Below are 16,054 nucleotides of genomic sequence, written 5' to 3'. Positions count from 1 at the left end.
CATTGAGCATAACTTTATTGTCTTTAGTCTTTCAGTTTTACAATGCTATCATATTTGACTTTTATTTGGTGTTGCATCATCATAATTGTCAAACTATTTCACACATTAACTATTCAAATTGTTCTTCTAATTCAAACTTTTTCTTTTAAAAGTTACTTACTTCAAAACGTATTCATGTTATATTACCGTATGTAAAAATCAATCTCAAGACAAACATTGAAATAATCCTAGAGTTATAAATAAAACTAATATAGATATAAAGTACATAATTATCTAATTTAAGGTACATAATTATCTAATTTAAGGTACATAATTATCTAATTTAAGGTACATAATTATCTAATTTAAGGTACATAATTATCTAATTTAAGGTACATAATCTACAAGCTTTTGCTTTGTATACAAATAACCTTTTAAAATGTAAAAACTAAAACAAAAGCTCAATCACATACAGGAAAAAAAACGTGACAAAATTAAAAACAACAATAAATGAATGGGAGATATCTTTCAATGTGTCATTTGCATTTTTCTCAATTTCTAACCCTTGATAAAATAATAATAAATCAACAATTCCACGTTCTAGCCATTCAAACACCCTGACTGACAACAAAACGCTCTGTGATTACATATACATGTTACGACATGAAGCCTGATATTATACTTTGCCATGTAGCATGAGCAAGACATCATATATTGTGTGCTTCACACTTCGTCCATCTTTTCAGTGTAAAAAAGCTTGAGCCATATGAACCCTTGTTTTTGTTCCGTGGATTCTTTTCCTTTACCATATAGTTCAAAACGGCTGATAACATTTCCACCTTTATACGACCTTCGATCACTCATAGGTATTGTATACTGTCCAACAAATTCGTCCTTTATCATGTTGCTGTTCCACACCTAATAGAAAAATGAAAGTGGTGTAAATAAGTGACTATTTTGTATAAATATATCATGCATTAATTTTTTGTGCTATCAACAAGTTCAGCTGACGAAAGATTTTAGACACTTTTGAAACAATTACGTGTCTATTTCAGTTGATTCAGTTGGTTAATGTGAAATGTTGTAACTGAGTTACTCATTAAAAATGCTCCGATTCTAACATAAATATGAAAAATCCATCAAATATGCCGAAAAAATGTCACTTTTCAGATCATTTTTGTCAAAAATGAAAGTGGCCGCATCCGTGTTCATCCTCAATCTTTAAATATATTATGTATTATCATCAAATACAACCTACATTTCAATATTACGAATGAAAACAAATGCGGCCACTTTCATTTAAGACATAAACCGTCTACAATTTGACTAAAATGCTAAAATTGTGAAGATTTCAGTAATTTGGCATGACTTAATGATGCTAGTACCCAATATATGTGCATTGTATTGTCAAAATCAGCCCATATTTATGTAGCAGAAGCATTCTACTTTCCAATAAGTAACTAAAAGTTTACATTTTATCAGTTTTGTAAAACTGCATTATTTTGGGGCCAAAAAAGGGGTCTTAGCTAAATGAGAGCGAAAAGATTGATGCTCGAAGAAACATAAATAAATGAAACTCTTTAATTTTTTTTATCGTGTTTGGCACATTGAGCAAAACCGAACAGACATAATTTGTCGAAAAGGTTAGCTGGTGCTGTACAATCAGTAGTGTTGGGTGCTTTATTATCAAAGTTTGATATATGTGTACTTTAACTCTCGGAGGGTATTACGAGCTAGTAAGCTTGATATTTCGGTACTTGCATGGAGAAACGCATATGCTTGCGAGTTTCGTAATCATAAGACTCATCAGTGACGATCAAATAAAAAAAATAAAGGCAAAAAAGTACGAGTTTGAAGAGCATCTAGAAAAGAAAATTCCTAAAATACATGATAACATAAATGTCTTTCACGACCATTTGTCTATACGATAAACAAGGAAAAGAGAGATAGGATGATTATAAATTACTAGACACAAAAATAATAAAACAAAAACGACAACAGCAAATCAGGACAAAACAATGTGTCTACCAATATTGAATGGTGAGACATACCAAAAACAACACAGTGTCGGGAATAAAAGTTAAATCTGGTTAACAAAAAATAGTATCACTTCATAAATGTCGATGATTTACTAAAGACATTTTTCACTTAAAAACTATTTAACTTAAAATCATCGTCAAATAAATATAGCACACCTCTATTACTATGTCTTCGTCTGGTTTCTTCAAGTAAAATGTGACTCTTTCATTCCATTCAGGATTCACTGTATCTCTTACAACTTTTGTTGTTAACTGTTTCTTCTCACAATAAATTATGCAATACCCATCAACAGCTAATTGTTTGGAATAAAGAAATTGAGATAAATACTCAAAATAGAAAATGGCCATTGTTATATTATAGTTGAGTTCGTTTCTGTGTGTGCTACATTTTATTGTTGTGTTTCTGATGTGTCGTAGTTCTCTAATTTTGATATGTTTCTCTCAGTTTCAGTTTGTAACACGATTTTTTTTTCTCTATCAATTTATGAATTTCGAACAGCGGTGTACTACTGTTGCCTTTATTTAAGTAATATCTATATCAAAATTACACATTATTATGATAATTATCCTGACTGATACAATGCATAAAACACATCACAGTGACTTGAATGTAAGTGTTGCTCTCCACCAATTGCAAAAAGAACACTTTTAGAAAGAATAAATAAAAGTTTAGTTTCGACATTTTTATAGCAATTCAAAATAATAACAGTTCCTTCAGCATAGAAATGACTATAATATACCTATACAAACTGATAGACTGATTTTGTCACAATGTCATTAAAGTGGAGTTTAAAGTCTTATAGTATTGTAAGTATGTTTCATTTGATCACCTTGCACTTGCATGACTTGGCTGTGGTTTTCTACAGCAGTTAGTTCAAATTTTTGACCAGTTGAATAATTTGAACTTTTAAACAAATTGCAATTTGGTCAGAATTTTGAATTAGTTGCAGTTGTTGGAGAGCAACACTAACAGTCAAGTCACTGAAAAAGCTAACAAACTGTTATTGCTGGCATTTGTTTTTGTATAGACCAATGAAAGTAGTTTCCTAATACTAACTATACTATTGAAGACTTGGTCACCTTTTATAGGCCAAAAGCCTAAATACCACATGTTAAGATAATTGATCAATTACATTCGTTACATAACTTCGCTCTCACCCCATATGGAATTTACTGTCACCATTTATCTCGTATAAGGTTACTATGTAACTTATAGTGTATAAATTTTAAGATAGACATTTTACCATTCGAGCGCAGACGATATGAAGTCAATTATTTTAATTGATCTGTAAGACGAGATGTTCTTTTAGTTTGCTTTTGACCTTATCAGGTTTGGTCCTTTTTCATGCTTGATATTGCAATAGGAAAGCAAGAAAGGTTGACCTAATTGAGTTATGACAAAAACAGAAGTCGAAAAAAGTATAAATTGGGTAAAAAGTAAAATTAAAAAAATCCTTTATGAAATGGCAAAATCAAAAGCTTAAACATATCTAACAAATAGAAAACAACTGTCATAGTTCTGACTTGTGCAAGCATTTCCTTATGTAGAAAATGGCGGGTTGAACCTTGTTAGCCTGATCTCCCATTTGTACGTCAGTCCCATAGATTTCTATTATATTGACAATAATGAGTAAGAAAGAAAATAAATCATTTATCAGTAGTTTTGACCTAGATAAACATATTTACGGCAAACTAACATCAATACTTTTTCTATAATTGATTATCATGTTGATATCACAAAATACCTCCATCTTTATCCTGGGGTGGTAAACTTGTTCCTCGCACAATAGATATCTGCATAGCTCCAATATGAGGTTTTGCAAATCCTTGAAAGCCACAGCATTCGGGATGCTTTGGTTTATCGAAAACAAGTTCTCTGTAAAAGTGAATATTTTAAATCTACTATAAGTATTAGACAATACTGAAATATCATCTTCAGCGTATTATCTTACATTTGTCAAAGAAGTAATATGAGTGTTTAATTATTTACAAAGAAATACTTAAAGCTCCTAAAATTGAAGATTGTTTTTACCTACAAATAATATAAGCCTACAGTTAAGAAAACTAATATGATTTTATGTACAAAGAGTTATAATTTAGTTCTCAAAGGTGGACAAACTAGGCCAAAACTGTCACGCTATTGGGTTTGTGGTTCATAATTCATTTTTTTTCTATTAACACAATTTATCCACAAGTCAGTAGCTTTAAAATAACATACCGTAAATCCATGTCTAATGTACTATACATTCTAAAAACAAATTTTCCTAATTTGCCAGGATCAAAAGTTGAAGGAATAGCACAGTATCTTCCTTGTGTTAATGGTACCCTAGCAAATACACTTCTACCATTTGAGAATGGACCAGAATGTTCCTTGGTGAGTCGGTCGTGCATCCGGAATTTTCTATTCATGTCCGTCTGAAATAAATAGAACGTTCACAAAATTATTCCAATTTAAATACCAATGTTTTGAGGTTTTGTTTGGAAAACTTAAATGTGTCCAAAAGAGGGAAGTAAAAACTGAACAAAATCAATCATTAGACTAAATCAATCTATTTTATGGCTTTGAAAAACATGTAAGAATTAATGAAGAAGTAATATAAGAAAAACTGAAAAATCAGGGAAACAAGATAAAGCTCGCAGAGCATACCTTCATTATAGTGAATCCGATGGTATCATTAGCCTTTCCTTTATCCATGTCTATTCGTTTATCCCACTGCTCCAAAGAAACCATGATTTCATCGTTAGGTTGCTTCACATCAAATATATACTGTAACAAAAGTATACAGAGCCAAGTGTATAATAAATACCTTGCACATCATATTGATTAGTAAAAGGATTAATCGTGTTGCAATGACGTTAATACGAGAGAAAAAACTGTCAGTCAAATACATGCATTTAATTTTAAGGTTCTGACTACAATACAAGCACTAAGGTATTTTCTTTAAGAAATTATTGTTTAATATGCTAGTCAGCTAGCACTAGGCATAATAAGGTTATCAGCAAAAGAGAATCGAAACGTCAGAAAGTTACTAACTCATCTGTTCAAGGAAACACAAAATGTAAATCACAGCAGTAAATCATCACAGGAACTCATGTCAAGTTGTAACTCACCCAAAGATTTGACGAACGATGGTTATTGTCAAACACAAATTGCTGAAATTATCGCTCACAAATAAAAAAATGCAGTGATGTTCATGCAAGACAAAACACAGCAGAAGATATCCAAGCAAGACAGTGTGTTGTGCTTCTCAAGATCCAAGCAAAAGTGTGTGTGTGTGTATTAGTAATTTTGACACATAGGCGAATTTTTAATTTAATCTTAAATAGGTGCTGTTGGTATCAAATCTGACTACAATCTGATACTAAAATATGAATTATATAAGCGTGTATTATATAAGATGCTTTTTATATGCCGACAACTAATCGTTGTATATTTAAAATGAATTTGATATCCTTATCTTTGCAGGTGAACAGCAATTACATTATTTGTGTCCCATAAATTCTCTACCCATTAAATCAAAAGCATATAAACAGTCCATTTAATCAATGTTATATTTTTCTTCTGATTTAGACAAGCAATTTAGACATTTGCTTTTCTCTTCATTTTCATTTGCTGATTTACCTGTGGATTGTTGAGGAATGTGCTATTATTTGAACAGCCACCACACCTGTCTAGTTTTCGCCATTCGCTTAATGCCTTTCCCTCCCTCCAAGTCTTTTTCAAGGAAAATATAGAGGTATTTATTAAATGGCAAATGTCCATACTTGTAAAATATCGACAGAAATCTTCAAACGACATCCTGCAATAAAATATATAGCTATTGATCAAAGGTTGGTTTACAAGAAACACATCTCTGAAACTGACATACTAGTAATCAAAATGCTTGATTTCTTGCTTGACATTACGATATGTTTGAAGGATGTGTTTTAACAATCGGCATTCCCATTGAAACCAACCGCATCCTTTTTCTAGCCGATTGTTCCCTTATTCATAATAGGCTAGCTTCATACAGGAACTTTTTAGAAAGAAAGAAAAGAAGTTACCAGTATTCGTTAACTATATATTGCGGTATAAATATGACGTGCTCTCATTAAATAATCCAAAATTAGTGACTATGCCGTACGAATCTATTCCATCGAATCTGGATAAAGGCTACAGCAGCTACAGTTAAGTCTGCCTTACATCTTGGCTTCATCTAGAAATTCAGAGACAGTTGAAAACAAATATTTACGACAAAAGGGTGATATCAGCTTCCTAATTATGAACTATCATTTCTATGTAGCAACATTCCAGTAGCTCTTGCATACGGAGAGATATCTCCTAGATGATACGATATTTAAGGGCTTGTATTTCTGATCATGACTTCCTTGATAGAATATTGCTTATCAAATGGAAGCTATTATAAGAAGAGTTTCAAGTGTTAAAGTTGAAATCATCCCTACGTAAGCTCAATGGACGCATCACGAGTTGCCGTTATTGAATATCCATTGCCATAGATGGTGGCGGATATATTCCTAATGTCGTATTTTCCGAATGTAACGAACAGAATCACGTTTAATTAGATTTATGTTAAAAAATGTTCAATCTAAATTTTTACTTTGACTTTCATTTTTTTTTTTTTTTTGCATATTATTTAATAGTTCGTCAGAGCTAGATTAAACAAATTCAAGCACAAATGAAATTCCAATGTCTGTTCTATTTTCATAAAGTTGGTTGATAAATTCTTATGTTTAATTTTATGATGTTGATGGACTTCTCCTCTTGGAGTTTACTTTGTAGTTCGGTATTTTTCTGAACGTTTCTAGAGATCTAAATTGACATATCTGCTGTGATGGTTCTTTAAAAAATTCAACATTATCTTGTTTTAAATAATAAAACGGTTTTTTTCTAGATTTATTTTTATATAACCAAACTGGCTTATACGTCAACTTCGAAACACGAACATCTTTCTCTAACATTTGACACCACTCTTATCAATAAATGTTTTGTATATCTTATATCATGATCAACTAAGAATTTGTACGAATTATGTTTGCTTTCGCTGGGCTTAAACTCTCGATTTATAGATTTTAAAAAAAATAATGCCTTGTTATGCTTTTATTTGCGGAGCGCATGACAATAAATATTAGGTTCATATTAAAATTATTTAATCCACCATTTTCTACATTTGAAAATGCCTGTACCAAGTCAGGAATATGACAGTTCTTGTCTATTCGTTTTTGATGCGTTTTGTTATTTGATTTTGCCATGTGATTATGGACTTTCTGTATTGATTTTCCTCTGAGTTCAGTATTTTTGTGATTTTACTTTTTAAGAATCAACCACTTGATAAAAAAAATATATAATTCATTTGATAAAAGGAAAAAGAATTGTTGTCGTAATTATAAAAAAAAATTGTGTTGGAAGAAACATTATTTGTGCAAAACACTGGGATCGAGCATAAAAATTAGTATAGAAAGTCCCTGGTTCTAAGCACTTATCTGGATTTTCATCAGAAAAACAGAAAATATAATATTTGAAAGTCAAGGATGTAAAAGGAGCTAATCGACTAAACAGGACTCAAAAACAATTGCCAAAATACAAACTAAAACATTTGTTTTAAATAAATGAATTTTTAAGACTTACCAGAATTCTCCATTGTCATCAAAGGTAAGCCCCAAAGCTTTCTTTTCACTCTCGCTAACCTTTTTCCATTCTTGTGAACTAAAAATAGCAATGTTTGTGAATAAATTTGGATCTTCTACCTGTCAACATAATACATTTGTTTAAATACAACAAAATAATGTAGCAAAACCATCTTTAACCATATTTTTCTCTCTCAAAAAACAACATACAAAATTAAGAATGAAAAAAACAAGTTAAAGTATATGAAAGACTCAAGTATAGGAATTAAAAGTTCGAAAAAAATATTAAGGCTAGAGTATATAAAAAGAGTCAAACCTGTAGCATGCTATACGGTATTGTTGAAGGCCGTACGGTAACATTTACATCATTTTGTGAATAGTTGTTTTATTGGCAACCATACTACACATGTTCATATTATATACACGGGACATTCTTTGTTTAAGAATATTAACCACCTGTATTTTATAAGTGGACAACTCACCTAATGAGTGATTTTTCTATTGGGTTTGCAAATCATTTTGTGGGGAAATGGGTATCTTGATGTTCTGAAAATATCCCCTCAAATTTGAATAACTCATTCGAATTAATTATTTGAATAAACACTCTTTGAAATGATATGTTGGCATATTATGAAGTAGTTACTGTCTTTTGTGGTGTAATTGCCTTCTTTGAAAACTTATTAGTGGTAGAAAAGGTTCCATCAGATTATTAAACTAAATCTTTCTGATGTGACTTGTAGGTCTAAAATGATTAAAAAAAAGAAATAGAGTAAAGTAAAACCATTTTGTTGTGAAGTAGCAAAATTGTCTAGATTGTAGGAAAACTGATAAATCCAAATTGAATTTATTGAGATATAAAGTTCCATTAACCATAACACAACTTATACAACAAAGCCGTGGTGAAGTGGTTAATTCATCGGACTAAGAATACAAGGGTTCCTTTTTTGATTCCTGTTCCGGGGAGACAATTTCAGAGACTGAATTTTCGAATCTCCCTTGACAACATTTGCGAGTTTGGTCTTTTTGGAACGGTGATAGTCCGTCGCAAGGGGACGATAAATGGCTGACCCGTGTTTAGAGACAGCAATATATCTTGCACGTCAAAGACATCGTTGTAGATTTCGAAAACATAGGCTAATGCCGCTACAATGCGGCGCTTGCACTCCTAAAGTGAAAAAATAATTCATAGCAAAAATTGTATTAATATAAAAAAAAAAAAAGAGAAATACTAAATATAAAAAAAATTATGATCGAGAGGCCCTGGATTAAAATGATTTCATATACACTGAAAAGTAATACAACAGTATTCATACCCATCACTCCATGCACCTTTCCATTCTGTACCACCCCATGGGTTACGACATCGGATCATCCTTATCTTTTCTCTGTTAAATACAGAGATTAGACTCTTTCCAAGTCGTATTTTCTTTACGGCGTTTACACTGTATGCATGTCCTTTCACTAATCCACAAGACATTTCAGCTTCCATTTCATTACCGCATGCCTAAATATGAATGCACAGGTACAGTAATTATCGTGTATTTTACTGTGAATCCAAAGACACATTTATCAACAATTTTACAGGTGAAACAAAGAGTACGAACCTTAGTTTCATGACATCACATGCAATACTTGAAGTTAATTAAGGTCAACAGTCAGTTATCATTGTCTAATCTCAGCAAGCGATAGAGAAAACAAATAAATGTTGAAAATGAATTGATTGAAAAGTATGAACTCCAAAAGGAGCGAGAACCAGTTAGCAAACAGGGTGAGCGTCTGTATGCATCACCCACCATACAAATTTACACTCATGAAGTCATAATCGGGTGTAAGATACAACAATGAAATTTAGTGAATAGACAATTATTCTGGTTTTTAAAGATTTCAGACTTCGAAAACATATCGCCAGTGAGTTGATTCAAAGATATATCGTATTGGTCAACGAATTCTTGATGGTAACCGTTAACCAGATGCTCCGCAGGGCGTAGCTTTATACGACCGCAGAGGTTGAACCCAAGTACGAACACAACATTCAAGCTGGATTCAGTTCTAAATTTGGATTGTGATTAAATAGTTGACACAGCATAGGTTTATGACACAGAATGAGTGTGTTCTAATGAACTTAAAATATTTGTTTTCTCTTAGAGCAATTCACTATGCTGTTGAATATTAATCCTCTCAAAAAAATGTTAAAAGAAATTTTCTTTTTATTTATGAAATTTCAAATGAGAAAAACTGAAATCAATTTTTTTAATCACATCCCCCTTTCCCTTATTCCAAAACTATTCTCAATTAAAATTTCTAATGGAGTTTTCAACAATAACTACTCATTTAAATACATCATAAAATATTAAGATTTTAAAAAAAACTGCTTGTTATCACTGAATGGTAAAGATTATTTTAATTTATCAGTTGGTAGTAAATAAAGGCAACAGTAGTATACCGCTGTTCAAAACTCATAAATCCATGGACAAAAAACAAAATCGGGGCAACAAACCAAAACCGAGGGAAACGCATTAAATATAAGAGGAGAACAACGACACAACACCGAAACGCAACAGCACACAGAAACGGACCAAGCAACAGACAATACACCACGAGAATAACAAATATAACATCAAAACCAAATACATGAATATGGGATAGACAAGTACCGTGCCACGTCTTATCTCAAAAATAAGAGAAAACAGAAACGACTCAACGTTAAAATGCAACACACACACACGGAAACGAACAATATTATAACAATGGCCATCTTCCTGACTTGGTACAGGACACTTTTAAAGGGGAATAAAAGTGGTGGGTTGAACCTGGTTTTAAGGCATGCCAAACCTCGCACTTTAATGGCACAGTTAAAAAGTGAATATACATTGTATATTGTATATAACAAAGATTTAAGTTGATTCTGGACAAAGAAAGATAACTCCAATTAAAAAAAATTCTTGCTATTGCACAATATTGTGCAATTAGATATTTCTTGCTCACTATTCTGGACAAAGAAAAATAAATCTAATTAAAAAAAATTTGCTATTTCACAATATTGTGCAATTAGATATTTCTTGCCATTGCGCAATACTGTGCAATTGAAAAGACTTGCTATTGCACAATACTTAATATAATAATTTAAGATCCTGATTTGGACCAACTTGAAAACTGGGCCCATAATCAAAAATCTAAGTACATGTTTGGATTCAGCATATCAAAGAACCCCAAGATTTCATTTTTTGTTAAAATCAAACTAAGTTTAATTTAGACCCTTTGGACTTTAATGTAGACTAATTTGAAAACAAGACCAAAAATGAAGAATCTACATACACAGTTAGATTTGGCATATCAAAGAACCCCATTTATTCAATTTTTGATGAAATCAAACAAAGTTTAATTTTGGACCTCGATTTGGACCAACTTGAAAACTGGGCCAATAATCAAGAATCTAAGTACATTTTTAGATTCAGAATATCAAAGAACCCAACCGATTCATTTTTTGTCAAAATCAAATTAAGTTTAATTTTGGACCCTTTGGACCTTAATGTAGACCAATTTGAAAACGGGACCAAAAGTTAAGAATCTACATACACAGTTAGATTCGGCATATCAAAGAACCCCAATTATTCAATTTTGATGAAATCAAACAAAGTTTAATTTTGGACCCTTTGGGCCCCTTATTCCTAAACTGTTGGGACCAAAACTCCCAAAATCAATACCAACCTTCCTTTTATTGTCATAAACCTTGTGTTTAAATTTCATAGATTTCTATTTACCTATACTAACGTTATGGTGCGAAAACCAAGAAAAATGCTTATTTGGGTCCCTTTTTGGCCCCTAATTCCTAAACTGTTGAGACCTAAACTCCCAAAATCAATACCAACCTTCCTTTTGTGGTCATAAACATTGTGTTTAAATTTCATTGATTTCCATTTACTTAAACTAAAGTTATTGTGCGAAAACCAAGAATAATGATTATTTGGGCCTTTTTTGGCCCCTAATTCCTAAACTGTTAAAACCAAAACTCCCAAAATCAATCCCAACCTTTCTTTTGTGGTCATAAACCTTGTGTTAAAATTTCGTAGATTTCTTATTAACTTAAACTAAAGTTATAGTGCGAAAACCAAGAAAATGCTTATTTGGGCCCTTTTTGGCCCCTAATTCCTAAAATGTTGGGACCAAAACTCCCAAAATCAATACCAACCTTCCTTTCGTGGTCATAAACCTTGTGTTAAAATTTCGTAGATTTCTTATTAACTTTTACTCAAGTTAGAGTGCGAAAACTAAAAGTATTCGGACGACGACGACGACGACGCAGACGACGACGCCAACGTGATAGCAATATACGACGAATTTTTTTTTAAATTTTGCGGTCGTATAAAAACCTGTCGCAGCAGTTTTTGTGAAAGGAGCATACCCCTGCTAATGAAGTACATATGGCATGACATTTTTCAAAAATACCGAACTCCATGGCGAATTCAAAAAGGGGAATTCAATAAAAATTAACAAAATCAAAAGTCATAAATCAACAGAACAAGTGCAAAACAACTGCCATATTCCTGACTCGGTACAGACATTTGTCGAAAAAAAATGGCGGGTTAAACCTGATTGTATAGATAGCTAAACTCCAAACATGTATGGCAGTTGCTCATGGTTCCACCTTATTGACAAATATGAGAGAACAAACCACAAAAAAAATCTGATTAAAATCAATAATCATTAATCGTCAGTAACACTAAAATGTTTTATGAGTATTTTTACTCTTAATTTGTTTTGTGGAAAGAGTCGCTGGTATATATACTTGATGAATGATTAGAACAGTACCAAACTGTTCTAAAGTAGTCCATAAAATTGATAATGGAAATGGGGAATGTGTCAAAGAGACAACAACCCGACCAAATAAAACCAGATGCTCCGCAGGGCGTAGCTTTATACGACCGCAGAGGTTGAACCCTGAACGGTTGGGGCAAGTATGGACACAACATTAAAGCTGGTTTTCTCTAAGAGCAATTCACTATGCTGTTGAATATTAATCCTCTCAAAAAAATGTTTGAAGAAATTTTCATTTTATTTATGAAATTTCATTTCAAATGAGAAAATTGAACCCAATTTTTTTAATCACATCCCCCTATCCCTTATTCCAAATTAATCTCAATTAAATTTCTTATGGAGTTTGCAACAATAACTACTCATTTAAATACATCATAAAATATTAAGATGTAAAAAAACTGCTTGTTATCACTAAATGGTTAAGATTATTTTAATTTATCAGTTGGTAGTAAAAAGTGAATATACATTGTATATAACAAAGATTTGATTTGATTCTGGACAAAGAAAGATAACTCCAATTAAAAAAAAATATTGCTATTTCACAATATTGTGCAATTAGATATTTCTTGCTTACTATTCTGGACAAAGAAAGATAACTCTAATTAAAAAAAAAATATTGCTATTTCACAATATTGTGCAATTAGATATTTCTTGCCATTGTGCAATACTGTGCAATTGAAAAGACTTGCTATTGCACAATATTTAATATAATATTTTAGATCCTGATTTGGACCAACTTGAAAACTGGGCCCATAATCAAAAATCTAAGTACATGTTTGGATTCAGCATATCAAAGAACCCCAAGATTTCAATTTTTGTAAAAATCAAACTTAGTTTAATTTTGGACCCTTTGGACTTTAATGTAGACCAATTTGAAAACAGGACCAAAAATGAAGAATCTACATACACAGTTAGTTTTGGCATATCAAAGAACCCCATTTATTCAATTTTTAATGAAATGAAACAAAGTTTAATTTTGGACCCCGATTTGGACCAACTTGAAAACTGGGCCAATAATCAAGAATCTAAATACATTTTTAGATTCAGAATATCAAAGAACCCAACCGATTAATTTTTTGTCAAAATCAAACTAAGTTTAATTTTGGACCCTTTGGACCTTAATGTAGACCAATTTGAAAATGGACCAAAAATTAAGAATCTACATACACAGTTAGATTCCGCATATCAAAGAACCCCAATTATTCAATTCTTGATGAAATCAAACAAAGTTTAATTTTGGACCCTTTGGGCCCCTTTTTCCGAAACTGTTAGGACCAAAACTCCCAAAATCAATACCAACCTTCCTTTTATGGTCATAAACCTTGTGTTTAAATTTCATAGATTTCTATTTACTTATACTAAAGTTATGGTGCGAAAACCAAGAAAAATGCTTATTTGGGTCCCTTTTTGGCCCCTTATTCCTAAACTGTTGAGACCTAAACTCCCAAAATCAATACCAACCTTCCTTTTGTGGTTATAAACGTTGTGTTTAAATTTCATTGATTTCTATTAACTTAAACTAAAGTTATTGTGCGAAAACCAAGAATAATGCTTATTTGGGCCCTTTTTTAGCCCCTAATTCCTAAACTGTTGAAACCAAAACTCCCAAAATCAATCCCAACCTTTCTTTTGTGGTCATAAACCTTGTGTCAAAATTTCATTGATTTCTATTACCTTAAACTAAAGTTATAGCGCGAAAACCAAGAAAATGCTTATTTGGGCCCTTTTTGGCCCCTAATTCCTAAAATGTTGGGACCAAAACTCCCAAAATCAATACCAACCTTCCTTTTGTGGTCATAAACCTTGTGTTAAAATTTCATAGATTTCTATTCACTTTTACTAAAGTTAGAGTGCGAAAACTAAAAGTATTCGGACGACGACGACGACGACGACGACGCAGACGACGACGCCAACGTGATAGCAATATACGACTAAAATTTTTTCAAAATTTGCGGTCGTATAAAAACAACAGCAGAAGTTCACCAACAGGTCTTCAATGTAGCGAGAAATTCCCGCTCCCGGAAGCGTCCCTCAGCTGGCCCCTAAACAAATATATACTAGTTCAGTGATAATGAACGCCATACTAATTTCCAATTGTACACAAGAAACTAAAACCAAAACAATGCAAGACTAACAAAGGCCAGAGGCCAGAGGCTCCTGACTTGGGACAGGCGCAAAAATGCGGCGGGGTTAAACATGTTTGTGAGATCTCAACCCTTCCCCTATACCTCTAACCAATGTAGAAAAGTAAACGCATAACAATACGCACATTAAAATTCAGTTCAAGAGAAGTCCGAGTCTGATGTCAGAAGATGTAACTAAAGAAAATAAACAAAATGACAATAATACATAAATAACAACAGACTACTAGCAGTTAACTGACATTCAAGCTCCAGACTTCAATTAAACTGACTGAAAGACTATGATTTCATCATATGAACATCAGGCACAATCCTTCCGTTAGGGGTTTAGTATCATACCATCATAACATATATGAGAAGAACATAACCCGTGTCATGCCAACAACTGTTTTTAGAATAAATGTGTTTAGTTCCGATGCAAAGACCTTATCAGTGACTCCAAATGCCAAAATATGCAATCTTTAATGACTTGACAACAGTATCGTAATTATATCCCTTCTTAATAAGTCTATTCAAAGGTTTTGTAAGTTTCTGATGTGAATACTGACACCTTTGTGCTTTATAAAGAATATTTCCTAAAAAAATTGAATGTGAAATACCTGAACGTATAAGAAGTCTGCATGTTGAGCTATATTTACGAATGATGTCTTTATACCGATGATAAAATTTAGTAAATGTTTTGACTACTTTGTGATATCGAAAACCCTGGTGTTATAATTTTTCAGTAATACATAAATTTCTCTCGTTAAAATCTAAAACATTATTACATACACAAGCGAATCGTACAAGTTGAGATATATAAACACCGTAAGATGGTGACAAGGGAACGTCACCATCTAAAAACGGATAATTAACGATAGGAAATGAAAAATCATAATCTATTAGAAACGGTTCTTGTTTTGTCAGGAGAACTATTCTGATAACTATTTCAGATCAGTTCTCATCACAGCTTCTGACAGATTTAAAATGAGTTAAGAAATGACACCAAAACATACCCTTATTGAAGCACTCATCAATGATCTGTCTTCATATGAAGAGCGTAATATTTTGAATAGTTTCTTTTTCAATTCTTCGGTTCTATAATCCTCTAGTTCTATAGATTCACCAACACCCCCTGTCATGTCTACCATTCCATCCTTTGCTTTTCCTGCTGTTAGAGATTCATAGTCTCCAAAAAGTCTACAGAAAATGATAAAAACATTGCTGTTAAGTTAAATACATGTGAAATAACAAACACAATGTATGTTTTATTTACTTCGCATATATTGCACGGACTTATCTTTTCAGTTCCAATCTATAACACTTGATTTTATTTTTAATATTTTTTACTTTTATTCAAATTTTTGACACCAGATGCGCGTTTCAACTATAAACATCTCCTCAACGAAGATCGAGACCCAAATATGTAAAAATCCAAAGTTTAGATATGATGTATTTGACATTTTGATTTTGCCA

General features: G+C 32.1%; 1 protein-coding gene across 2 annotated transcripts in view; it reads right to left on the bottom strand.

The window, feature by feature from the left end:
• LOC134712312 (calpain-5-like) overlaps nucleotides 1-16,054 on the bottom strand; it is a 30,889-nt gene continuing 14,835 nt past the window's right edge. For both annotated transcript variants that reach the window (XM_063573738.1, XM_063573739.1), the window contains exons 5-13: nucleotides 15,595-15,778; nucleotides 8,957-9,147; nucleotides 7,645-7,722; nucleotides 5,641-5,818; nucleotides 4,666-4,785; nucleotides 4,237-4,433; nucleotides 3,764-3,894; nucleotides 2,175-2,311; nucleotides 1-897 (exon numbers count right to left, since the gene is read on the bottom strand). In XM_063573738.1, coding sequence (XP_063429808.1) covers nucleotides 703-897; nucleotides 2,175-2,311; nucleotides 3,764-3,894; nucleotides 4,237-4,433; nucleotides 4,666-4,785; nucleotides 5,641-5,818; nucleotides 7,645-7,722; nucleotides 8,957-9,147; nucleotides 15,595-15,778 — 1,411 coding nt within the window. In that variant the 3' untranslated portion in view covers nucleotides 1-702. The remainder of the gene's footprint in view (nucleotides 898-2,174; nucleotides 2,312-3,763; nucleotides 3,895-4,236; nucleotides 4,434-4,665; nucleotides 4,786-5,640; nucleotides 5,819-7,644; nucleotides 7,723-8,956; nucleotides 9,148-15,594; nucleotides 15,779-16,054) is intronic.

This window comes from Mytilus trossulus, chromosome 3, assembly GCF_036588685.1.
Source record: "Mytilus trossulus isolate FHL-02 chromosome 3, PNRI_Mtr1.1.1.hap1, whole genome shotgun sequence".
NCBI classification, from domain to species: domain Eukaryota; kingdom Metazoa; phylum Mollusca; class Bivalvia; order Mytilida; family Mytilidae; genus Mytilus; species Mytilus trossulus.
Note: the sequence above shows the minus strand (reverse complement) of the source record. Positions and strands in the feature narration are given on the sequence as shown.